The sequence below is a fragment of the Homarus americanus genome, unplaced genomic scaffold (assembly GCF_018991925.1).
Source record: "Homarus americanus isolate GMGI-L3 unplaced genomic scaffold, GMGI_Hamer_2.0 scaffold48406, whole genome shotgun sequence".
NCBI lineage: Eukaryota > Metazoa > Arthropoda > Malacostraca > Decapoda > Nephropidae > Homarus > Homarus americanus.
The window spans coordinates 2459229-2485868 of NW_024753828.1; the positions used below are offsets into that span (position 1 = coordinate 2459229).

Here is a 26640-nt window from a genome sequence, read left to right on the forward strand (position 1 = left end):
TTCTTGCCTTCTATCTTTCACACTATTCGTCAAAGGACTAATCTCTGGCTCTTTACAGACAGCAAAAGTCTTTAAATTAGGGGACCTCATACATACCTATTTATGCTTGGGATTCCAGTAATGCCAACTGCTTAAGTTTTTTTTCTTTTCACTGAAAGCATTTGTTAATGGTCAAGTTGTCAGACTGCCATGCACCCCCCCAGTACAGTATCTGTTTTCAAAAGCATTATACTGTTCTTATTACTACATTCAGTTCATCTTTACTGGAAATTAATTTAGGGACTCCACTGAAAGAAAAAAAAGTGAAAAGTTCAGAGTGAATCCATTTCCCTAACAAAATGTAAATTAACAAAATGGGTTAGCTTGAAGCTTCAGTTAGATCACATTGAATTTCCACATGTTTGGGTGACCATTTTCCTTGACCATGGCATCAATGAATTCTTTAAGCACCTAAACTGTAGGGTACTGTTCAAGGATTTTACAAATTAGTCTATGAATAAAAAAAAGTAAAAAGTTGTTAATCTGAGAAAAACTTCTTCAAGTCATAGTACAGTAATGTACAGGTAGTTCTGCTATAACGCGATAATTGTGTTCTTGTAAAATATCGTGTTATAGAAAATCGCGTAATAGAAATAACAGGGCTTATGGAGAAAATAGGGTTAGGTGCAGATTACTCGAAATCGAAAAAATTTAGTAGTTAGCCTAACACAAAGGATAGCACAGTCTAAATAAATGTTACAGTCATATCTAATAATGAAATCATACAGTAAATTTAACACTTTACCTTGAAAAAATATGAATGTAACTTGATGGGGGAGAAGGGTGATTTTGAGGTTGATAACATCAAGCTTCTCTTCAAGTGTTATATCCTTTCTTTTACGATAATCACCGGGAATTCTATCATCAGAATGCTTTTTGGAGATATTCTTCTTTACCATATTCACAGTTAATACCACAAAATTGGAGAAATAGTAAGCAAAAATCGCGTTATAGCAAACAAGCGATCGCGTTATACAAATATTGTTCCGAATTCATAAATCGCGTTAGAGCAAATTCGCGTTATCAAAACACGCGTTATAGCAGAACTCACTAGGCTAACACTGTACAGTACTCAACAAATTACTGTAGGTAAATCTGAATAACCAGGATGCTGCCCATAAACCACAGGAAAAAATCCTAATACAGTGGGGTATGCTATAACGAATGGATTCTACTACGAATATTCCTATAACGAACGGTTTTACCTATAAAATTGAGAATGCTATATATAACGAACGAAACTCCTACAACGAATTTTTTTTTTTACTAATTTATTTATTTTTATTACAAGTATTAATGATATTCTTTATTTCAGGGGTTTAGATGCATATTTATGCACTTTTTTACAATTTTATATTACATTTTTCAGTGTTAAGTGGTTGTATTTGGGGGCCTGGAACGGATTAATCCTATAACGAACAAATGCTATAACGAACAAGGTTCTAGAACCAATTAGATTCGTTATAGCATACCCCACTGTATTAATTCTGAGAATTATTTGCTAAAGAAAATCAAACTTCAACAATTATACACTGGGTTAATATACAGTACAGTACCTGTACTTTATTATGAATAATGTAAATGCATCATCTTATGAATACTGTAAATAGTTTATCCTTTATTACACAACTATCTAACCAAAAGTTGATAATACAGTAAACGTATTTTTCACACAAGGGCTGCACACAAAAATGAAACAAATGTGGAGATTATATGTGGCTGAAGAAGAGCTTTGTGTTACTGGCTATATCACAGTGTTTGTACAATGCTGAATTATGATTGACTGGAAATAATTTATGTACTCACTGAATTTTGATTGCCCGAGACAGTATCACACACTCACTACGGAGACCCCCAGAATAAATTAACGAGAGGCCCCCAAAATAGGCAATGAAGTAAGAGTACCGATAATTATCTGAGATGTTAATGTACTTAAAAAATTGTATAAGTATCAAGCAGAAAAGTTACTGTCACTTTTTTCAAAAAGGTCATTTGAGCTCAGTAACAAAGCAAATTTTACTTTATTACCCTACCATACCTGATGGAGTGATACTATACCTGATAATTATACAATACAGTATTTCAAAGTCCTGAACTTTACAAAGATGACATCGGCAGTGAAATATGATTTTAGAGAAATGCTGAATAAAATTATAGATAATAAATAATAACCAGGCATTAAACAGTGGGCTTGGGAGAAGGGGTATACCTAAAGTGCCCATATTTCTTGGAGCTAAAAATGGGACATACCAAAAAATATGAAAGCAAAACCCTACAACCCATACACCGATTATAATTAGATTTGACCCAAAACCAAAACAAATATACTGTACATGACAATGGTATTTGCCCTTACCTTCTAATGCTCGTACTTTTCACTGGATAAGATTTGTTTCAACATCTCTGGAGTTGATCTTAGCATATTATAGAATTCCAGACAGGTTTGTCTGAAGTTAACTTTCGTGACTGGTAAGGTTTTGAGGATTGGGAACTTCTAGTTGTGATTTTCCAAATGTCCACAGATTGTTCATTTGAGAGAAAACACTTTCGGTGGATCCATTTGTTTTCCAGGAAGACAAAGAATGAACTGAACCAATTTTAACATGTGCTGGTGGGTAATACCTCTGTCCTTAAAGTGAGTGAACATTTCTACCCAGTGCTGGTCTGTAGGTAACTTAGCTGCATTCCACCCTGACACTTTTTCCTCAGAATATAACTTGTAACACAGCAAAACTCATCAAATAACTCAAGTATCAAAATTTGAATCATAAATTTCTTTTCTACAACAAAATCCATTGTTTTCTCAACATCTTGCCATTTTGATATTTGCTTTAATGAGGCCCACTGAATATGTGCAAAGTCTTGCAAGTGACCTGACCACTGGCCTAAATACTGAACACGTGTCAAAAAAAATCTGTAGCTGCTTTCTTCAATGCAGACGAGTCAATTAATCCATCTTCTTCAAATTTGTTTGCTAGAACCTTCACTGAATGTGGCAAAAAATACATTGTCTTTCTTGGGAAGATATTGAAAGCATAATGTATTTTCTAATGGTAGACCCTGCTGCCATATGGCATCAAAATTTTTTTGACAAAGTCCCAGGTTGCTGATCTGACTTTCTGTCTCATTTACACACAATTGCAGGGTCTCAATTGTTTCTCTTACTTTGACAACACAACATACAAATATTGTTTCTCACTTTTGATTTTTTTTCTCATATTTGTATTTATGGTTCTTTATTATTATCATTATTATTTTATTAAATTTATTTTTAATTTTAAACTTTTTATTATAAATTTGATTATGAATTATTATTATGATTATTAAAATTTTGCACCGATGTGGGTGAGTGACCTGTGGCCGGGTGGGCTAATCCCCGTAAAAAAAAAAAAAACAATATCCGAAGTTTCTCCAGGCTGAGACTGAAAGTCAATGAGTTTTACTTGAACACCTTCATAGGGCTGAAAGAAGCAACTCAAAACATTTCTGAAAGATTTTTGGCACAATCATTTTAGATAGGAAGCTTTAATTCTCTTTGATTGTATGGTAGACCCACAAACCCTCAACAGCAGCCATCTCCAGATCCTTACTGCTAGGGAGCACTTTTAAAAAAGGTAGGGATTGTTTTGCAAGACGAGGCACTGACATCAGCAGCCTTGTGTTTCTGTGAAATCAGATGTTTAGCAATATCATTATCTCCACTATGTACAATGCTAATTTCTGTTACATTTCATACACCATACATTACTTTCTGTCTCCATTTTTTGTAAGAGAGAAGTATTTTGACATTGCAATGCACTTTTTATATTGGTAAAGGCCTTTATAAACAGCAACAAACAGAATATTATATATAGCACATAACATATGACATATATGCACGCAGGCTGGGACAGGACAGTAATCATACAAAGTTGGAGGGCTAAGTTGCCAAACATTACTTTTTGTGCCACTGCCAACCTCTCTCAAAAAGTTTCAAATTTGTGTCAAAATTTATTCTTTCATTACTGAAGAGGGACATTTCGGGACAAATTCTGAAAATTGGGACTGTCAAGCCAAAATCAGGATGTCTGGTCACCTTAGGTATACCTCATGCTAACATTCACCTTTAAATTATGAGAATTTGATATCTGATGATACTCAATTGTTGAAATATTCCCCACAAATGCCAAAATCAATGCAGTAATATGTACAGTTTTGAATCACTGCTGAACAAATCTGAGATCCATCTGAAAATATTAGGCAATCAAATTAAATATCGAGTTACTAAAGAGGTGTTACGGCTACTACTGAATGTACTGTATATCCTAATACTTACTCATCACAATAATCAATAGCTATCCCACGAGGGTCCATGACGTTGGTAGAACGATGCACAAGTTTGGGCTCTAATGCAACATCGTCCACAAGTTCAGTCGGGATTAAGGTCTTGTAAATACCACCATTGGAAGAGTTAGTCCAATACAGTTGCTGTGATGTGGGATCATATGACAGACCTTCCATCACTGTTATACCAGAAGCTGTAGGAAAAATTTACTCAGGTTTACAAAAATGCTTGTTAACAATTCTTTCACGAACAAAAAAACTTTCTAAACACTGAGGAACTTTATAGCTTTTGTACATTTACACAATATTAAGCTAAAGACTAACATTTTAGAAAGTGCCAATACACCATAAAAAAAAGGAGTACAGTATTCTGTATACACCTCCACCTGCATCATGTAGCCTACCAATGAGTTCACCAAAGTAATGTACCAGTGGTGTGAAACACAAGAGGCCTCAAATAAATTTATTACATTAAAATGTTTGTGCTTAATGTCAAAATAGTTATGGTAGCTCACAACGTGGAAAATGGCCATAAAACAATGGTAATTTATTTTCCCTTTGCTCCCCTAACAGATTTGTATTCAAAGTTTTAGATCATGGGAAATCGCAAGAATGTAGGAGACCAACAACAGATAACATGAATTGAATGTGCAGTTGTAAGAAATGTCTTCAGAGCGAAGAACTTCACGAGACCTTGCAGTACAGAGCTACCATTAGGTAACCATGGCTAACATATGCAAGAGTAGAAAATAGTGAAGAAGAGTATGATGATATCAATGAAAATCCCATACCTGTTAAAAAAAAAAAAAAAAGGCAACTAGTAGAGCGTTGTGACGTCAACGGCACCAATTGTGAGCTGTTTCAAGACCAGACTCGATCAACACTGGAGCAGGTTCAGATATATGCAGGAGCCAGTGCATGCCCAGTACTTGCCAACAGTGCGTAACAGAGTTGTGACCAACCACCCAAGCAGCCAACGAGCCGATCAGTGGCAAAGAGGATAAAAGTAACAAGTACCTGTAGTACAATATCTCCTTAACCAGTAACCAACTTTCTCATTCAGTAATTCATTTTCTACAAGAGTTGCAAATGATAGATAGGTTTCATTTCACCAACCTTATTACCTCCTCACTAGAAAATATCTACAATACAGTATTCATGAAGCCCTTCATCAATACTATACAGTATTCCATTACAGAAAATTTAAAGGATTAAAAAAATAAAAATAAAATAAAAATAAATTAAATATTAATATCAAATCACAGTGCAAACTTTCTAATTTGGATTGATTAAGACCTGGCCCCTTCCAAATTTGGAACAAACCAACAAAAATTGTAAACAGTACTGTATAGTGTGACACTGCAAGAGTAAACAAAGATAATAATGAAATTAGTAAACATTGTAGTACCTAAGTGGCACAAGTACTGAAAACTAATAAAAAATTAAAGTTGTACAGTATACACCAAACCTTGGCTAATTTGGTTTTTGTGTGGTTCTGGGTCGATCGAATTAGTCCAAAATACTGTACTGAATTCTCCTAATGAATCAAAATTACCATCCAATTCTGGATTCAGACTACAACTCGGCTCACAATTCAAGAGAAATTAATGATTTTTATTGGACATGTTTTGATATTTAATACTGGAAAGCCTAGCATGACAAAAACCTAACATTATATTAAGAATAATGTACAGCATACAGTACTGTACTACATAGACTTAACATACTTTAAAATTAAAATGTTATTTGTCACTTTGTAGTCAAAGAGTTGCAATATAAGGCTGACCCCACAGTGATGTAATTTTTCTAGAGATAAACTTTATTTTGGTCACTAATGCACAGTACAGTATTAACTTGTATTGAGTGCTGAGGCTCCTGGGAATCTTTGGAAGCCATGGCCAACAAAACACATACTACTGATAAATCATCCAGACACTATACGTATTCTATTATTTTTAAAATATAATTTTATTTAATATTTTGTATAATTTTGTATTAATTTTTATTAATTATTATTATTATATTTTTGCCCCCAGGTCCTGATGTGAGTCATTGACCTGTGCCCTGGTGGGCTAATTCCGTATGTGTGTGGAAGATTTTGTTCACAAAAATGCATCTCCCATAACATAAAGAACGTCACGAGTTATTTTTAATTTTTTTAACTACACTACTGAACAATAATTTAATAAATTTTCCACAATAATTTTTTCACAATTTCAACTACAACAAAATATTTAAAATTCCAGGTATCCCAAAATGTCCAATTGCGAATAATGAATTAGTGAGGACTCGGTGTACTAAATGATTTACCTCCATACTGTACTGTACAGTAGTTTTCTTAATAAAATCTCCTGACAACTACAATAAGGACACTTACCCTTGACTACAGAATGCATGGCCTCCACCTTGTAATTTGACTCAAATGACAGAGAAAAGATTTTGGTATCTCTATGCAAGGCATCAGCCACAAAGAGCCGGTTGGTGTGTGGGTCATGAGCCAGACCTAGAGGGTAGTACAGGTTCTTTGGGAGGGACAACGAAAGAGATTCCCATTCCAGTGGCCATTTTGGAGTAATTTTGTCCACATCACGAATGAGGAGAATATCCTTTTTGTACACAGCTGCCAAATCTGAAAATCAAAGAATGACATTAATTTTTAAGCAAAATACCTGAACAGTATGATAATATATTAATACCATTATCTAAAGTACTGTAGTACTGTACTGTACTTCTAGATTTTTTTTCCAACAAATAAAGAACTGCCAATATTTCATGGCAAATTTCATTATCATCCACATTTAATGGCCATTTTCCATGCTTGCGTGGATTAGCTGAAATTAACTGATGGCAGCTTTCCATGGTCTCTTGTAATATCTCATCAGGTTCTTAACTAATAGAATTTCTATTACCCCCCCCCCCTCCCCTCATGTCAATCTTGGCCTGCCCCGGTTCTCCTCCCTTCCACATTTAGGCCCATACACCTCTTGTCCAAATTGGTCTCTTCCATTATCTCCACATGCCCAAACCATCTCAGCCTGCCTCTACACAGAACCTGGCCAATACTCTCAATACCCACCTGCCCTCTTAGCTCTGAACAGAACCTCCTGTCATTCAATATTACCTAGCACTTCCATTTCACCATTCTCATTCCAGGTTCCTCAAGATTGCTCATGTCAACCTCTTTAACTGCAATGAAACATCACACTTCTCATGAGTCACACACATTCTTCCAAGCCTGTGGAGGGAAGGTCATCTTGCCATCATAAAGACAGCAACTTCCTAAACTTCCTCTCGCCACTTCTGACTCTTGCCAATTAGCAAGCTTTAGCTTCAACTACATTACAGTAAGATATGGGTCCATGACAAAAACCCCACCAGACAAAATCCCCTAGGACAAAAACCCCCAGACAAAACCCCCTAGGACAAAAACTCCACCTCTACTGGAACCTAAACTAACCTAACGTTAAATGAAATTTGTATGAAAAATAGAAACGAGCTATCTAGCTTCCGACTGTATTCAAAGACTACTTAAGAAAAACTAAATTAGTGCACAAGTGAACCAGGTTTTTATACAGTTCGCCTCATGGTACCACACGTCATTAAACAGACCTGAGAGACCAGAGATTGTGAGGTCATGGGTCCCCTGAGGTCTCAAAAAGTGAGGACAGTAATGGTAAGATCTAATATCAAAGTGGATTTGTAAGAAAATTATTGAAAACTTTAAACAAATTCTGTTTTATTTTTTATTATGTGGGGTTTTTGTCCTGTAGGGGTGGGGATTTTGTCCGGTGGGGATTTTGTCCGGTGGGGTTTTTGTAAGTATCCCGTAAGATATTACTCCTCAGCCAAAAAAAAAAAAAAAAAAAAAAAAAAAAAAAAGAAATACACTAGCAGATAACTATTTAACATTTTGCAGGAAACTTACACCTGTACCGTATATTGCAAATCAGGTTTGTTTAATGTAGGGTAAATCAATATTCAAATCAAATGATTTTTTTTAAATCATTGACTTAAATCATTTTGGTTTTGATATGCTATATGTATAAGGAAGTAGTAAAAATAAACAATTGCTTATACCTGTACAGTACAGTAGCGCATAGTAGGCCATACAGTGTTGTTATAAACTAATCAACCTTTATCACAGTAGCCTACATAGTTAAACACAAGAATCCTTCACTTTCATAACATTCACTATTAATTGTTCTCAACAAAAATTACATTACTGTACTGTACTTTGTTTTGTAACTAAAACAAAAAACACAGTTTAAGTAACATCACTTTGCCTACCTTACATGTTTTATTGTACAGTACACACATGTAGGGGTTGTACTGTAGTTAAGTATTAAAGGCACCGATAACTTGTTTTAGGTTTACTTCACAGTTGTAAATAGAAAAACAACCCAAAACCAACTAAATCTCAATACTTTTGGATAAAGCATGTTTAATATTTATAACAATCAAATTCTAATAAACCAACTAAATCTCAATACTTTTGGATAAAGCATGTTTAATATTTATAACAATCAAATTCTAATGTCTCTTAGTCTTTGCTACATCACAAACAACAAATTCTGATTTAATTAAACATCTTTGTGACCATGACCAGTGTCTGCGGTCAAAGACTTAAAACGAAAGACAATTTTTTTTTATTGTACCTAGGCTGCTGCTCAGTTAGCTATGAACAAGTCATCTGCTCTTTGTTTACAACCCGCTTGGTCTAAGTGTACTCTCACGTCCACAAAAAATTAAATTACACCATGCCACTTTCAAGAAAATTACTTTCATTGGTACCACAAATCAAAGTAAGTACTTTCTGTTTAATATGGCAAGAGGTCCTGGGCAGAGCCCCCATCTAGGAAGTTAGGTAAGTTTTCTTTGGATGGTTAGGTCAGGTTCTATTAGGTTCTGTGCATTATCGTAACATTTTTATTAATTATTATCATCCAAACAACATCTGTGGAAAAACTGAACAAAACTGAACAATGCATTCTGGTGTTAGCCATCTGCTCCAGGATTACCTTTAAAATTATGGTAGGTAACAGGGTACTTAAAAGGTGAAAAAAGTATTATTTTACCTTTGGACAACACAGGAAACTTAGGAACTATATCTTTGCAATCAACAGTTTACACAATTCTAAGAAACTTTTTTGCTATTGAAATTTCTCTCGCAAACAACTATATATGCTGGGGGTCCAGGGGGATGGAACCCCCCCCCCCCCCAGTTAGGAGGGTAGGTTAGGTAACTTTTAGGTCATTTGCAAGGGAAACATCATAGAAAAAAAGTGTCTTAGAATTTTCGAAACTATTGATTGCAAAGATAGAATTCCTAAGATTCCCATGTTCGAAAGTAAAGCTTTAGCCTGAAAAGGTTTGTGTATTTGAGAAGTAACAATAGGGCAGCAATAACAGCATTTAATAATCTAAAAGACCTAATGAAAAGGTACATTAATTTCAATTTGAGAAAAAGGATGCAGAAAAAGGCTTTATAGGGCAATGACTGATGTATGGGTCAGAAGCATGGACACTTTCAGTAAAACACCAGAACGTTTGCAGTCCTCTGAAATGCGGTCTGACTAATTACCCAAATGTAGCCGCAATTAAGTCAAATAATGGTCCTACATGAATAAATCGGACTGCCAATCACTTCTCGACTAGTATTTGGTGTCACAAAGTAAAAAAAATTGGAAAACTTACTTTAATCTGAGTTGTGTTGGGTTAGGTTAGGTTAGGTACATGCACTCGATCTCTAATAGCTGGTGCAAATTAAGTTTACCAATTTTGCAACGTGGCGCAAATACCGAGTCGAAGTGATTATGATCAATTATGTATGGGACCATTGTTCATTTCTAAATCTTGACTTCCTTCAAATATTCATCCCCTGATACATGCGATCTAATGTCAGATTAAATTACCGTTTTTCCAATTTTTTTTTGTATTTTAAATACTATTCAGTGATTGGCGGTCGATTTATTCATGTAGGACCATTATGGCTTAATTGCGGCTACATTTGGGTAATTACTGGCTCCTCTCGGTACATGCCGCGATCTATTAACTCAGATTAAATGCGTTTTTAATTTTTTTCTGCTTTGACACAATACCAGTCGAAGTGATGATTGGCGGTCCGATTTATTCATGTAGGATAGTGTTCAGCTTCATTACTGGCTTGTTTGGGTGATTACTCACTCCTCAGTACATGCACTCGATCTATTAACTCAGATTAAATTAAGTTTACCAATTTTTGTGACTTCGTGACACCAAATACCAGTCGAGAAGTGATTGGCAGTCCGATTTATTCATGTAGGACCATTATTTGACTTAATTGCGGCTACATTTGGGTAATTAGTCAGACCCCTGAAATGTGGTTTTATAGGTGAATGGTAAGAATAACCGAAACAAATCAAGCACTAGGAATGGCAAAAACTTAGATAAATACTTGAAATGTACAGAAAAAAGGAATTTCGGTCGTTTAATGGACGATAGAATGGTAGTAACTCTCGACAGGAGCTGCCATGCACAGGCCAACCGGCCTATTGCAGACTCCTTATTTTCTTATGTTCTTATAATCGGGTATGAGGGGATAACACAAATAGTAATGGGCAAAGTTGGGGGTTGGAAGGTCAGGGGGTAGTAGCGACTAGGGTGGATGAATTAAATTAAAATCTGGGTCCCCTGGGTCCCCAGAGATATAAAACCTTGGAGGATTGGTAAAATCAGTGCGAGAAAGTTTAGAGTGGAGGACTGTGGTGGCCAACCCTCAGATGTGAGGACGGTACTCTGAATGATTGATACTTTATGGCAAACTAATAAGTTAAGGGTTTGCATTTCTTATGCAAGTAGACATGTATTTGCCCACAACAATATCCACGAAGTACAATATTCTTTGCTACTCAAACCAGAATATCAATACCAGCTAAACAGTAAAAACATTACAAGATGTACCACCTGGATCTCGTCCAATATTTTCATGTCAATAAACGATGACCTATATTATCTCCACGCACCGAGTACAGTACACTGTGCACATTGGTGGCATGTGTTTTCTTGGTTCTAGTTTTTATTTCATATTTTTTTTTGAACAAGTTATATACTGGAGGGGACTCGTATTCTATCGACTGCCCTTTCAAAAGCGTGCATTATCACGAGTTAGGAAGAACTACCAATTGGAGCTCATTTCAGTTCAACTACAGTACTGGCAAAATTTTATATATTAGAATACAACAAATATAAACACAATTATTGGAGTTAGCTGAAGCATATAATCTGCAAATAAAAGTCAAACATTGTGTACGTGACCGGCGGGAGATCGGGGATGGAGATTTTTATATTTCATCCAACATACTGAAGCAGTTTTCGGTTACCTGGGAGATTGAATACCTTAGACATTACTATCATGCTACTTACTAACCTGTACATGATGATAAAGATACAATAACTAGACAAATAATGTGTGTAAGTATAAAACACATGATAAAGATATGAAGTGAGTGCTCGACACAAACTTCCCATGAGCACTAGTGGTTGGCTGGAGCCGCGGGGCCGCGTGAGCAGCCGCGTGTCGTCTGCTGTGTCTGCTGGTGACTCGTGGCATCCATCCTCATGTTGCAATGAGAAAGGAGACAGTTGTGGCAAGATATTTCTCATACTTTTCTCCTTTGTAAGCACAAATGTACAGACAATATTTTTCAGCGTACAACTACATCGTTATTGAAGGAATTTGAACTTAATTTCTTTAAATACATATAACAAATAATATTGCCTAATACACCGTTGGAGTTATTGCTTGTGAAATAGGTATATTCATAGCATCATCATGCGGTATGCGAGGCTGATAAAACTGTGGATACAACATAGAACCCGAACGTTGGCGGTATTTATAAACACGATTGGTATTAATTACATTTAGCAGCAGCAAGTAGGTTTGATCCCACGCAATACACTACTATAGATACCCTAAGAAATGTAATAGTCTTAAAACCTAGGAATAATTAAAAGTAGTTTTTTACATCCTTACTACTCATTTACTGTTCGTCATTTCTGGGTTAAAAACTGACACCACCCTTTTCAGAAAAAAAAGAGGGCGAACAAGACTGAAGACTGGATCTTGGGTGCGTTACCGAACTCCAAAATTATCTTCAGTCATTCAGAAAAGGCAGAATGCAGCTGAGTGAAAGTGAATCCCGCAGCCTGTCAGTTCAGTAAGGGTAGAGCGGATACAGCATAATATTGTAGACAGTCAATTTTCAGTATACAAGAACATATTTTTACTTTACTTTTATCCTCTTCACCACTGATCGGCTCGTTAGCTGCTTGGGCGATCGGTCACGTCTCTGTCACGTACTGTTGACAAGTACTAGTCATGCTAGTCATGTACTGGCTCTCTTTTACGCAGTTGGCAGGTACTGGGCATGCACCAGCTCCTGAATGTGCCTGAACCTGCTCCAGTGTTGGTCAAGTCTGGTCTTGAAAGAGCTCACACTCGGTGCCGTCACAACACTCTCTGGTAGATTGTTCCAAGAGTTCACAACTCTCACTCCGAAAAAATTTGCCCTCACAGTTTTCTGGACTTGCGGCTTCTTCATGGAGGTAGTGTGGCCGTTGCATTCTATTACCTTCACTTCCCCACTAATTGTAGGAACTCATTCACCCATGAACGAACTCGGGGTTGACGAGGCATGAAACTGTAGTGGATTCCTCCCCTACAAACGCTGTTTGTCGCTGACAAGCCGACCCACGAATTCAGCCTGCGCTGCCTCGTGTCCAAGGTCAGCAACCAGCGCCGCCACACATCACGGAGGTCAACTATTAAGCCACGCCTACCTCCACTATATAAAACCACACCTCGTGATAACCGCTCTACTCCTACTGTATTTCAGTTTCACCACTTTTCCTTCAACTCCTAATAATCTTCTTTCACCTCTTAACTAAAGACTTCGTATCGTAACCGCTCTTTCTACCTACAGCCACCAGCAAGCAACACCTCCTCCTCTACTCCTGCCTGGCGGCCCTCGCTCCAGTCGGCGGCCATGGCGACCCACACCTCGTGACCACTCTTTCTACCTACAGCCACCAGCAAGCAACACCTCCTCCTGCTCCTGCCTGGCGGCTCCCGCCGGCGACCATGGCGACCCACAAGCTGGTCCTCCTCTGAGCACCCTCACCAACCGAACCCACACAGGGTAATAATATACTCGATTTAGTTCTGTCAAACAGAGAAAACCTCATTAGCAGTGTCGAGGTAGGGAACGAACTTGCAAACAGCGATCACAAAGAAATTAGATTCCAGTTAGATTTTCAGGGCAGACGTAAGGAAAATTCCACTAAAGTACCAGATTTCAGAAGGGCGAACTTTGACAGTTTAAAGAGGCAGCTGAGAGAAGGGGTGTCGCGCTTGGCCGTGAACCTGACAGATGACACGGACCTGATAACGAGATCTGAGATTGCCGAGTTCCACGACAATTTAAATTGTGAGTTACTTAATGCACAAAGGCAGAACATACCATACAAAAAACTCAGATCAGACAACAATGACCCTAAATGGATAAATAATTATTTAAAGAACATCATTGGCCAAAGGAAGGCTATAGGTAGAAGGATAAATCGTGGCGAAATTCACCTCCGGGACTATTATAGGGTATTGGCGAGTTGGGTTAAAACCGAGATAAGGAAAGCAAAGAGGAATAATGAGGTAAGGATAGCAAGGGAGGCGAAGACAAACCCCAAAGGATTCTACCAAATGTATCAAACTAAAACACGAGAAAAGATTGGACCAATACGGTAAGACACCGGCGAGCTCACTGATAACGACAGAGAAATAAGCAATAATTTGAATAAATATTTTTCAACAGTTTTCACCGACTCTATTCAGAGATAGTGAAGAAAACAAATTAAGCGAGATAGTAGTGACTAGTAACGATGTTAGTAAGCAAATAGACAAACGAAAGCCTAACAAGCCACCTGGTTCCGATGAGATATTTGCCAGAGTATTAAAGGAATGTAAGGAAGAGCTTAGTATGCCCTTAGCAAAGTTGTTTAACATGTCCTTAAAAACAGGTGTAGTACCAGAATTCTGGAGGATAGCGAATGTAATACCGATTTTCAAGAAGGGGGATAGATCACTATCCTCTAACTACCGCCCAATCAGTCTAACATCAATAGTAGGCAAATTACTGGAAGCAATCATTTCAAACTCTATTCGAAATCACCTGGAGAAGCACCGATTGATCAATGATTCCCAGCATGGCTTCACAAGCGGACGTTCTTGTCTAACTAATCTATTAACATTCTTTTCATCAGTTTTCGAATCGGTGGACGAGGGGCACAATTATGATGTGGTATATCTCGATTTTAGCAAAGCCTTCGACAGAGTCCCCAACGAAAGACTAATTAGAAAGGTAGAAGCTCATGGCATCAAAGGTAACATCCTTAAATGGATTAGGGCGTGGTTACAGGACAGGAAACAGCGAGTGAGCATTAACGGCACTAAGTCCCATTGGAGCAACGTCACAAGTGGAGTTCCCCATGGCTCAGTACTTGGACCATTATTATTTATTAATACATAAACGACATAGATATCGGCATAGACAGCAACATAAGTAAATTTGCTGATGACACTAAAATAGGACGTGTAATTAAATCTGACGAGGACTCAGCAAAACTACAGGAAGATCTAAACAAATTTTTCGAATGGTCTGAAAAATGGCAGATGAAATTCAACGTGGACAAATGTAAAGTACTCAGTATAGGAGATGTAAACAGGGAAACCAGATACCAGATGAACAACGATGCCATAGAGAAATCCGACTGCGAGAGAGATTTAGGAGTAATGATAAGTAGGAACCTTAAGCCAAGTAAACAATGTGTTTTTGCTCGTAACAAGGCTAATAAAGTACTTGGGTTCATACAAAGGAGTGTTAGTTACAAGACTAGCGAGGTCATCCTAAAACTGTATCTTGCTCTTGTGAGACCACACCTGGATTACACAGTTCAGTTCTGGTCACCGTATGACAGAATGGATATAGAATCCTTGGAAAGAATTCAGAGGAGAATGACAAGACTAATCCCGGGCATTAGGAACCTTGAGTATAGAGACAGGCTAAAGCATCTTAATTTGCACTCCCTCGAGAGACGTAGAGCGAGGGGCGACCTGATAGAGGTGTATAAGTGGAAGGCAGGGCTAAACAAAGGGGACATTACAAAGGTACTCAAACTATCCAACCAGGAGCGAACTCGTAACAATGGTTTTAAATTAGACAAATTTAGATTTAGGCGGGAAATAGGTAAACACTGGTTTGGAAACAGAGTAGTGGATGAATGGAACAAGTTACCAAATATCATCATTAACTCGAATACGCTGAATAGCTTCAAACATAGGTTTGATGCTTATATGAGCAATAGGGGTTGGGTGTAAACGGGACTGCCCAGTATGGGCCAATAGGCCCGCTGCAGTTTCCTACATTTTTCTGTTCTTATGTTCTTATGTACTCAACTCTTGTAACCATGCTGCCTTCCCAGCACCAAGCTGCATCGTACATCCAATATAATATGTATACAGAGAGCACATTGTGAGTTTCCTTTCTCCATCCCATCCTAAGTGTGAACCAATATCACGAAACCCCACAAATGGTGACCCCAGAGTGATTTTTTCTATTCTTTTATCTTCTTGGACCTCTTCACAAGTGATCAGCTCGTTAGCCGCTTCGGCGGTCGGTCACGTCTCTGTTCCACACTGTTGGCAGGTACTGGACATGCACCGGCTCCTGAATGTATCTGAACCTGCTACAGTGTTGGTCAAGTCTGGCCTTGAAAGAGCTCACACTCAGTGTCGTCACAACACTCTGGCAGATTGTTCCAAGAGTTCACAACTCTCACTCCGAGAGACGTGACAGATCGCCCAAGAGGCTAACGAGCCGATCAGTGGTGAAGCTGATAAAAGTAAAAGTAATTATATTGCCGATATTACCATCCTGTTCCAGAATATAGGTCCAAATATCCAATGCCTTGAGTAATTGTGTTAAGCAGGAGCGCCCCGGCATAAAACCGTGTTGGCAATCCTTTACAAGGTTGTTTCGTAGTAGAAGTTCCATCATGGCATCTCTGATAATGCTCTCAAGTACTTGACATGCTATGCTTAGTCAGGCTCACCGGTCTATAGTTGGTCGTGGAGTGACGATCGCCCTTCTTGAAGATAGGACTCACAAAAGCCATTTTCCAATCACTGGGGACCTTTTGTTCATCCAGGCATTTACAGAACAGTATCTTCAGGGGCTTGGCAAGGTCGTTGCACAACTCTCTTAGCACTCTAGGATGCACCATGTCAGGGCCGGGACTCTTATGGACCTTTAGCTTTGACAGTTTATTTCTTATAACCTCTTCTGTGAACACAATGTGGGTCAGTGCTGTGTCGAACTGTCTATCCTCAAACACCGAGGAAAAGAAGCTGTTCAATGCCTCAGCTTTGTCCTGATCATAATCTGCATAACTACCATCTTCAAGCTTCAGGTCTAATACTGCTACTGGCGTTCTTAATTTCGACTTTGTATAGCGGTAAAACGCCTTTGGGTTTGACTTGACCTCGCTTGCAACCAGCCTCTGGAACTCCTTTTCAGCCCTTCTATACTCTCAGACTTTGCTTGGTCCCTGGCTCTTGCATATACCCTCCTGTCCTGCTCATTGTTTGACCAAACCCACGCCTTGAATATCTGGGTTTTCTTCTTAACTTTGTTTACTGCCGTATGGTTCATGTGTATGGGTCCCCTCGTATTCCTAGAGACACTGTATTCAATCGTCCACCCCACCCCATATGAGCTAATAACTAACCCAGCGAAAAGATAACTTGTAAAAAAAAAAGTGGAGGAATTCGGTCCCCAATCATTATATATAATTAATAATTGACTGCAGCAAGGAAATATGTCTTAAGAACCTAAGAACGATTATCGGCTAGACCTGTTCTTAACGAACAACGAGGATACTTTGATTTCCTGCTGTACTAAAACTGAAAAATGAAGGACATACTCGTGAAGAACAATTGGGAGATTAAACAAGTTACCGACTCAATTTCTGCGTCGAAGGGATAAATAGAAATATAATCTTGGTCAGGGGCAGAAAGCCATTTTCTATATCAAACCCTAGAAAGTTATAAGAGTAGAGGACAGTCAGCTTTCAGCTTTTTGTGTGTGAAGCAGTTACTTTTACTTACTTTCTTATTTTCTCCTCTTTGCCACTCATCTCCTCGTTAGCCACTTGGGAGGTTGGTCACGTCCTTGTTACCCACTGTTGACAAGTACTTTGGCTCCAGAATGTATCTGTACCTTCTCCAGTGTTGGTCAAGTCTGGTCGTGAAAGAGTTCACACTCAGTACCGTCACAACACTTTCTGGAAGATTGTTCCAAGTTTACCCTCATAATATTCTGGACTGTGGCTTCTTCAACCTAGAACTGTGACCCTTAGTGGGGAATCATAACATGCAATCAACATTAAAATTAGCAAAACTAATAACACACTGATGGCTCTGTTGACCCCGCTACAGGTCGGGCCGGGGCTGGTGTCTACATCTCCCGTTCGGATGCCCCTGAGCCTATCAAACTTTCTCTCAGAGTTTCTGATGGGGCATCCTCCACTCAGGCTGAACTAATAGCCCTCCTTGCTGTCCTTCTCGCTGAGGAAGAAGCCGGTGGTTTCTGCCTTGCTTGTCTGCTGCGATTCCAGGTCTGCTCTCGATGGGATCTCATTTGGATCAGGGGAAAATAAGGACCTCATCCTTTGAATACGGGGGTTAACATCCACACTTCAGGATGCAGGCCATCCTGTGACATTCCTATGGATACCCAGTCATGTCGGTATCTTGGGGAATGAGGCAGCAGATGGCCTTGCCAAGACTGGCTGCAACAAGGCCACACCTGACTATGTTGTTCCTCGAACACTTTTACAGCTTAGGACCCAAATTCGCCGCAAACAGAGAGAAGCTCGGGAAGCAGCCATCCCCCTGGACTCCCCGCCCACCTGGTACGATGTCCTCCGTAAACTTCCTGACCTCTCGTACGTCTACAGGAAAGGGTCGCGGAAAAGGGAAGTGATTGCTGCCCGTATCATCATTGGGTATGACTTTGCTTGGGAGATTGGTATCCCCGCATCCCCTGAGCAACGCTCTTGTGCATTATGCAGAAGACCCGACAGCCGCACCCTTATCTACTACCTCCTAAGATGTCCCCACACACAACGCTTCCGTGACGCCTGCTGGACCACCACTCCACGACCCCCTGACGGAGACACGATGATCCTCCCCATACTGGCCAGATATCCTTCCTTCCTTAAGCTTTAGTAAGCCCCTTTATAATATTTATTTATACTGTATATACTTGTGACACTTGCCAGATGCTTCTGGTGTTATTGTACAGGTGTATCTAGTGACAGCACTAGGATCCCGCTTCCTCTATCAAGGAATAAACAATTGAAATTAAAACTAATAACACTGATAAAAGATCAGTTTTAAAAAGAAGTCAGTCATGTACACGTTTCGAAAACTTAGACAAAGAGGTTATGTGAAAAAATAATGGATTAACGCCATTTTAAAGTTAAAATTAATGCAAGGTTGAAATAAAACACGATTTCTTATTAAAACTCGAGTAATGAAGTCCCGTTCAGATTACCAAACATCACAGGTTTCCTCCGGGGACCCCGGTTATCTCCTGTACTAACAAAAACTGCCAGGATATTACATTAATTGAAGTGTTTTTGCGAACACTAGACAAATCAATCGCCTAAGCAGCTAGTAAGCTGATAAGTGATTAAATGATAAAAAAGGAAAGCCAAGGGAATTAAGATGGTTGGTCAATCAATTGTATCAGGGTCACTACTTAGTAGGGAATACAATGATAAGTAATCAATCGAGATAGGCCATTACTTGAAGTACATAAAATAAATTTCTAGTATAAAAACTAGCCCACGGAAATTTGCAGTTAATTTTTTATACACACTCTGTAGCAGTAAAATGTATCTCAGGCAACTTTATGAGGAAAATGGGTTGTGTTATCATGGTACTGTGCCGACCAACACTGGATCTCTCAGGGGTGTCTGGTACGTTTCTTAAATAACGATAGTGGTTTATTTTGAGGTTCCTCGCCGTTGTACATAAAACTCTGTAATATACCACGATCAAAAGGTACGAAACCTTGTGTTGCACCGTACTCCCATTCCTTAGAGAAAAAACTACAGCGCGTTCTTGTAAATCATCTCTCATATAACATCTCTATTTACGTTATTGAAATGTTTCACACAATTATATTTCCATTTTTCCATTTATGTTCTAATAATGTACTGAAATATTTGTTACAAATACCCTTACTGATGTACCATCTCCCATTTACTTGTAATTGCCGCCCAGTAAGTGGCTTTTGGTCATAGTGACCACACTGTTGTCAATGTTTTTTACTTGATTTTTTCAAAATTTTCCCGACACTAATTGTACATTTTGGATATAAATTTCTACTAAATAACCCCAGATTGAGGACTATAGTGTGTGTTTAATTCTTGAACACATAATACAGCATTTTTTTTTTATTACGGGAAATAGCCCACCCGGGCACAGGTCATCGACCCACAACGAGGCCGAAAAAATAAGAGTAAACAGATATTAAAAATACAAAATAAAAAAAAAGATAATATTAATCTGCATCACGAAGATGCCGGAAAACCAGCTTTTTGAAGTGAGACAGATTGCATGAGTATGGAAACACAGAAAAAGGCAGAGCATTCCACAGTTTGGCTGTGTGAGGAAAAAAGGATGTACTATAACGGGTTATTCTAGTGTGACCGACATCCACAGAGAAAAAATAAAAGTAACAGAGACGTGACCGATCGCCCAAGCGGCTAACGAGCCGATCAGTGAAGAGGATAAAAGAAAAAGTAAGTAAAAGAGTAAAAGAGTATTACGAGCCCACGGCCTTGTCAGCGGTACACAGGATGCCAAATCCACCGAACATTGCGGCAAAGAGAAAGGGAAGATAGATTATCAACTAGAGGAGGAGCGTTAATAAGACGAAATGCCTTTGATTCCACCCTATCTAACAGTTGGACAGAAGAAGAGCCACCCCAGATATGAGAGCAGTACTCCAAGTTAGGACGAATGAATCCCTTACCGGTATATATACTTGAAGCAAAACTGTGGAATGCTCTGCCTTCTTCTGTGTTTCCATACTCTTACAATCTGTCTCACTTTAAAAAGTTGGTTTTCCGGCATCTTCGTGGTGCAGATTAATATAACCTTTTCCTTTTATATTTTTAATTTCTTTTTATTCTTATTTTTCGCCCCCTTGGCCCCGTTGTGGGTCGTTGACCTGTGCGCGGGTGGGCCAATCCCCGTAAAAAAAAATGCCCAGGAGTGAAGTAGCTACGACATCTGTACAGCATTCCCAGCTTTCGGGAGGCAGCTTTAGCATTGTTGAGGATGTATGGCTTCCATGACATATTAGAGGAAATGATGAGGCCTAGCATATCTATTTTAGAATTTGGCAGAATGATAGCGTCCTCAAATGTGATTGGTGGGAGATCATCTAATTTGGAAAGTGTAATTGGTAAACACTGAGTTTTATTACTCTTGAATTTAACCAAGTTTCTACCTCCCCATTCGGAGAAGCTGCACAGATCCGCATTGATAGATGTAATGATATCAACTCTAGAAACAGGTCTAATTTGAGAATTAGGGGGAAGGGGATAATGCGTAAGAATGGATATAATTAGTCGCAGTGTGAAGTAAATCATTGATAAAAAGAAGGAAGAGAGTTGGTGAAAGAACGGAACCCTGTGGGGCACCACTATTGGTTGAGAAAGATCGAGAGATCTATCCCTCGACAACAACTGCCATGGATTGCTTGTCAAGGAAGCTAGAAATTAGAGAACAAAGTGGGGGAGAGAAACCATAAGAGGGAAGTTTAGAACGCAGAGACTTGTGCCATACCCTGTCAAATGCTTTGGAGATGTCAAGGACCTCGACGAAAGTTTTCCCATAATCCCTAAGAGAGGGTGACCAAAGATGGGTGCAGTAGGAGAGCAGATCACCAGTAGATCTCGCCTGGCGAAAGCCATACTGGTGATCAGATAAGAGAGAATGGCGTTCAAGATGACAGAGAAAATGATAGTTTAAGATAGTTTCGAAAATCTTAGAGAGGGATGAAGTTAGGGCAATGGGGCGATAGTTAGAGGGATTGGAATGGTCACCCTTCTTCGGGATGGACTGAACCGAGGCATGCTTCCAAAAAGAAGGAAACGTCTGGGTTTTGAGGCAAAGGCGAAAGAGGCGAGCAAGCACAGGGGCCAGAACTTCAGCACACTCCCTCAGAACACGAGGGGGTATTCCGTCCGGTCCATGCGCCTTACTCACATCCAACCTGGATAACACACCAGCAACCCTACGAGTGGAGATTAAAGGAAAGTGCATAGGTTCAATAGGAGCAGGAGTAGGCGAGATGGAGTTGGAATCGTCTAAGGTGGAGTTATGGAAGAATAAGGTACCAAAGAGATTGGCTTTATCAGGGGGAGAGTTGGCTATAGAGTTATCAGGTCGGAAGAGAAGAAGAAAAGAGGGAGTGCAGAAGTTATTACAGATGTTTTTGGTTAAGGACCAGAAGGATTTACTAGAAGAAGAGTTAGTCATGACAGCGGTCTTTCTTTTTATAAAATTCCGCTTGGCCCTACGAAGAATAGCCTTACAACGATTCCTAGAAGTAATGAAAGAGGTGTGGGTAAAAGGAGGAGATAGTTTCATAGATTGATATGCCCCATCTCTTACCCTGCAAGCAAGAGAGCAGGAGCGATCAAACCATGATTGTAAAGTAAAAGTTTTGGTAGAAGATGGGATAAATGCACTCATACCACCCTGTATAACCCCAGCAATGCTGTCAGCACATACCGAGGCATCCCGAGTGGAAAAGCAACATTCATCCCAAGGAAAGTAGATGAAGTCTCGCAAGGATTGCCAGTTTGCCCTTCGATAGTGCCATAGCTGACGTTTAGAGGTGAGTAGGGGAGGTGGTCTTGTCCAGTTTGATTTAATATAAATAAGATTGTGATCAGAGGACCCTAAGGGGGTAGAAATTGAGTATGAATAGTGTGAGGGGTTAGAGGTAAAACAAAGATCAAGAATGTTAGTAAGTTGATCCTGTCGAACAGGAACGTGTGTAGGGTGTTTAATTATTTGTTCCAAATCATTAAGTAAGGAAAAAGAGAGTGCCTCAGCTCCACCTGGGTCATCCCTTGCAGAGCCAAGCCACTCTCTGTAATGTACATTGAAATCCCCTAGGTAGAGGATCTCGGTGTTGGGGTGTGTGGATAGCAACGACTCATGGCAAGAAGTGAGATACTCAAAGAGTTCTAAATATTTGGTAGAGTTGGGAGAACAGTATAGGAAACAAAGGAAAATAGTCACAGTTGGTAGAGATATTTTGAGCCAGATGACATCATAAAGGGAAGATTCAAGATCCGTGAGTCGACCTATAGGTGTACGTGTGTTGCAATAGGCGCATACACCTCCCTTAGAACGGAAAGAGGTATAAAGGTTGTAGTTGGAGACTTGAAAAGGTTTGGGTGAAGCTGCTTTGGTCAGTTGAAGTTCAGATAGTAGTAAGTGGTCGGGGAAAGAGGTTAATAGATGGTGCTCCACATAAGGAAAATTGGATCTCAGGCCGCGAATGTTGGAAAAATGAAGTGTGAAAAAAGCCGATCCTCCAGCAACCGCAGTGGCATCAATTGAGGCCCCGGTAGTTTGATGATGATCAGATAAGGCCCTGGGGCCCACAACCTTCCCGACCAGTGGGACTCATCCGAGAAAGACCCGCTTTAATATTATTGTCAACTGACAGCATAGGAGAATAAAGGAATAGAAAGAATAGAACAGATCAAGAGTGAGTATGGTTATATTTGTTGTGTCGTCAATAGTAAGAGAGACAATTGAGACCCTGCAATTGTGTGTAAATAAGGCAGAAAGTCAGATCAGCAACCTGGGACTTGGTCACAATTTTTGTGATGCCATATGGCAGCAGGGTCTACCATTAGACAATACATTATGCTTCCAATATCTTCCCAGGCGGTAGTACCTCCCTGTTTGGTAGCTGCCTACTACCTGTACTGGAGTTTTACCTTCTTGGGATAAAGTCAAATTAAATGTGGAAAATATGTTAATTAATTGTCGTCATGAGAGGTTTTCCAAGAACTGTGATAGTTTTATTAAGGTATAACCTCAAGATGTGCGGTAATGTGCTTCCTTCATTTCATGGCTTATGTTGAGACAATGTTAGCCAGGATGTTTTGAACTTACCCAAGACAAAACTTGAAGTAAAGGAATATCTCATGTTAGAATTAATGAACGATGAACATCTAAGTCATGTGACTCCTGAATACTGCAAAAAATAAAATAAAATCTGTAACTAGCTTTTACTGTTTATATCGTGTCGATCCTGTGACTGTTTTTACTTTACCTGCCATTACGTAAGAGGTAATTTGATAGCGAATTTCTGTACATATTCCTTTATTCATCAATTTATTGTACTTCGTAAATCTATATTTTCGTCTCTCGTACAAGAACTTTGTAATAATCAATAACGTCAAGGCCATCCAATATATATCTATTTACACAATCAAGATGAAACTATGAAGTGGCAAGAAGTAAGGCTGAGAGAATTAAGAGAAAGGCCAGGGAGGATTTCTAGGGTAAGTTGGGAGATGATCTGGACTTGAATTTCAAAGCAAATCAAAAGCTACTCTATAGATTGGACTGGACCAGTCAGTCATACCGAAAAGAAAACAAAGCTGGACATGTGAAAAAAATGACCGGAGATTTATGAATGAAACCAAATGCAATAGATGAAAAGTGTAAACAGTATTTCTCGAGTAGGATAAATGTAGCAGATATTGGAGATTTAAATCAGGACTGGCCAATGGAGCTGGGATGTGAAGTATTTACTCCAGGGGAGGAAATCAACAAAACGATTAGAAAAATGAAAATAGGGAGAGACCTTGGGGGAAGATGGTTTGCCAACACAACTAATTGATGTGAAAATTTTATAAGGGAACTGAAAAAAAAATCATTTAATCGAGCATAGACAATAGTTAATAGGTCAAAGTTTAACTACAGAAGGATATCTTTACTGCCACACAGAAAATATATATATACAAGAAAGGATTTTAGAGAGCAGATTGTGACAATAGGTAGAATCCAATTTAGGGGAAAGGCTTATCTACATATCCCTTTTACGACCTGTTGTGGTGCATGGAGCGGAAATGAAAGTCTTACTATTTATTTGTGTAGTTACCAGATTGGATATGACTGGATTTTGAATCATTGCTGGAGCTTGTACAGAAACCACAACTAAGATGGTATAGATAGAAAAATATCCTCGAATTTTCTAGGATTGGAGACGGGAGAGGATGCCCAAGGGTAAGATGGAAGGCTAATATTACAGCCACCATCAAGGAAGGAAGCTCTAGCAGGGACTAACAGGAGAAGAAGAGGAGGTAATGTAGCTAACAATACGGATTTTATAACTTATTACGAATTAGGTGATCTAACAGAACGTCTTCTAACCAAACTCAACGGAAAGAGCGCAACGAGTGGACTAATTAAATAATGAGTTGTACAAGGTCTCTCTCTCTCTTGTGCAGTTATTCATGGCACAGACCGGTCATTGGGGAAGATTATCCTCTTTATGGTCAACGGTAATTATGCTACGGTCTGGTACACCAAAATTATACTGACACGGAAGAATAAAGCACAGAATACAAGCAAGATACACTGACATCAGCGAAGGAGACAAAAATGGCGAAATATTTTAAACTAATTTGTTTTTTAATTATTATTTTAAACTAACTAGGACTTCCATTACTTCCATAGCGTGACTCCCTTACTGATCACTCGCCAGCCTTACCTCCTCGTGGTGAAAGGGATTGAAGGTCTTTTCATTACTCTCTGAAACTTTGTTCATATTTAAGAAACACTCAACTAGACTGTGCTCTTCCTCCCGCACCCTCTTCAGGTCACCACCTCCCGCACCCTCCCCTGGCCAACAACCACCTTCCGCACCCTCCCCTGGCCACCAATCACCTCCCGCACCCTCCCCTGACCACCAACCACCTCCCGCATCCTCCCCTGGCCACCAAGCACCTTCCGCACCCTCCCCTGACCACCAACCACCTCCCCTGCATCCCTCCCCTGGCCACCAACCACCTCCCCTGCATCCTCCCCTGGCCACCAACCACCTTCCGCACTCCTCCCCTGACCACCAACCACCTCCTGCATCCTCCCCCTGGCCACTCAAGCACCTCTGCACCTCCCCTGACCACCAACCACCTCCTGCATCCTCCCCTGGCCACCAACCACCTCCCAGACCTCCCTGGCCACCAACCACCTTCCTGCACCTCCCCTGGGCTAACAACCACCTTCCTGCACCTCCCCTGACTAACCAACCACCTCCCGCATCCTCCCCTGGCCACCAACCACCTCCCGCATCCTCCCCTGGCCACCAACCACCTCCCGCAGTATGCAAATGACATCACTCGAGCAAATTCACGAGCACTACAGGTCGACAACACCAGACGGGAAATAGGAAATAGAAAGGGAAAATAACTACGAAAAAAATGGAAAATCCAAACCAGTCTCCCCAAATTCACAGTAATACATACCCCTAGGCAGAAGGAAAGCCCATCCATTAGTAATCAATAATGCCCAGATAGAATACAAAAGCAGAGGCACCCTCCTGGGCCTGCATATATCCACGACAGGTTACTCCCACCATGTCCACAGCAGGAAGGAAAAGGCAAGAAGAGAGCTGAAAAAACTATACAGCTTTAACGCGTTTCCTGAGAAAAGAAAACTCCGCTTGGTTACATCATTTATCACACCGATATTAACTTACCCAGCAGTACCTCTTCATACATGAGCACCACTCAATTATTAAAATTACAAGTGGTCCAAAATGAAGCCCTGAGAATCGTCACAGGTTAAACATACCTGAGATACATGAGAATAAAACCCATCAACCAGCAGCTTTTATCGGTAGTAGGCAGCTACCAAACAGGAAGGTACCACTGCCTGGGAAGATATTGGAAGCATAATGTGTTGTCTAATGGTAGACCCTGCTGCCATATGGCATCACGAAAATTGTGACCAAGTCCCGGGTTGCTGGTCTGAATTTCTGCTTCATTTACACACAATTGCAGGGTCTCAATTGTTTCTCTTACCATTGACAACACAACATACATATATCGTTTCTCACTTTTGATCTTTTTTTTCAT

General features: G+C 39.6%; 1 protein-coding gene across 4 annotated transcripts in view; it reads right to left on the minus strand.

Annotated features, from left to right (window-relative positions):
• LOC121855535 overlaps positions 1-26640 on the minus strand; it is a 71732-nt gene that overhangs the window by 38317 nt on the left and 6775 nt on the right. For 3 of the 4 annotated variants that reach the window (XM_042350519.1, XM_042350516.1, XM_042350515.1), the window contains exons 2-3: positions 6740-6991; positions 4355-4556 (exon numbers count right to left, since the gene is read on the minus strand). In XM_042350519.1, coding sequence (XP_042206453.1) covers positions 4355-4556; positions 6740-6991 — 454 coding nt within the window. Of the gene's footprint in view, positions 1-4354; positions 4557-6739; positions 6992-11767; positions 11922-26640 lie in introns of those variants that run through there. The other variant, XM_042350517.1, reaches the window with a different exon arrangement.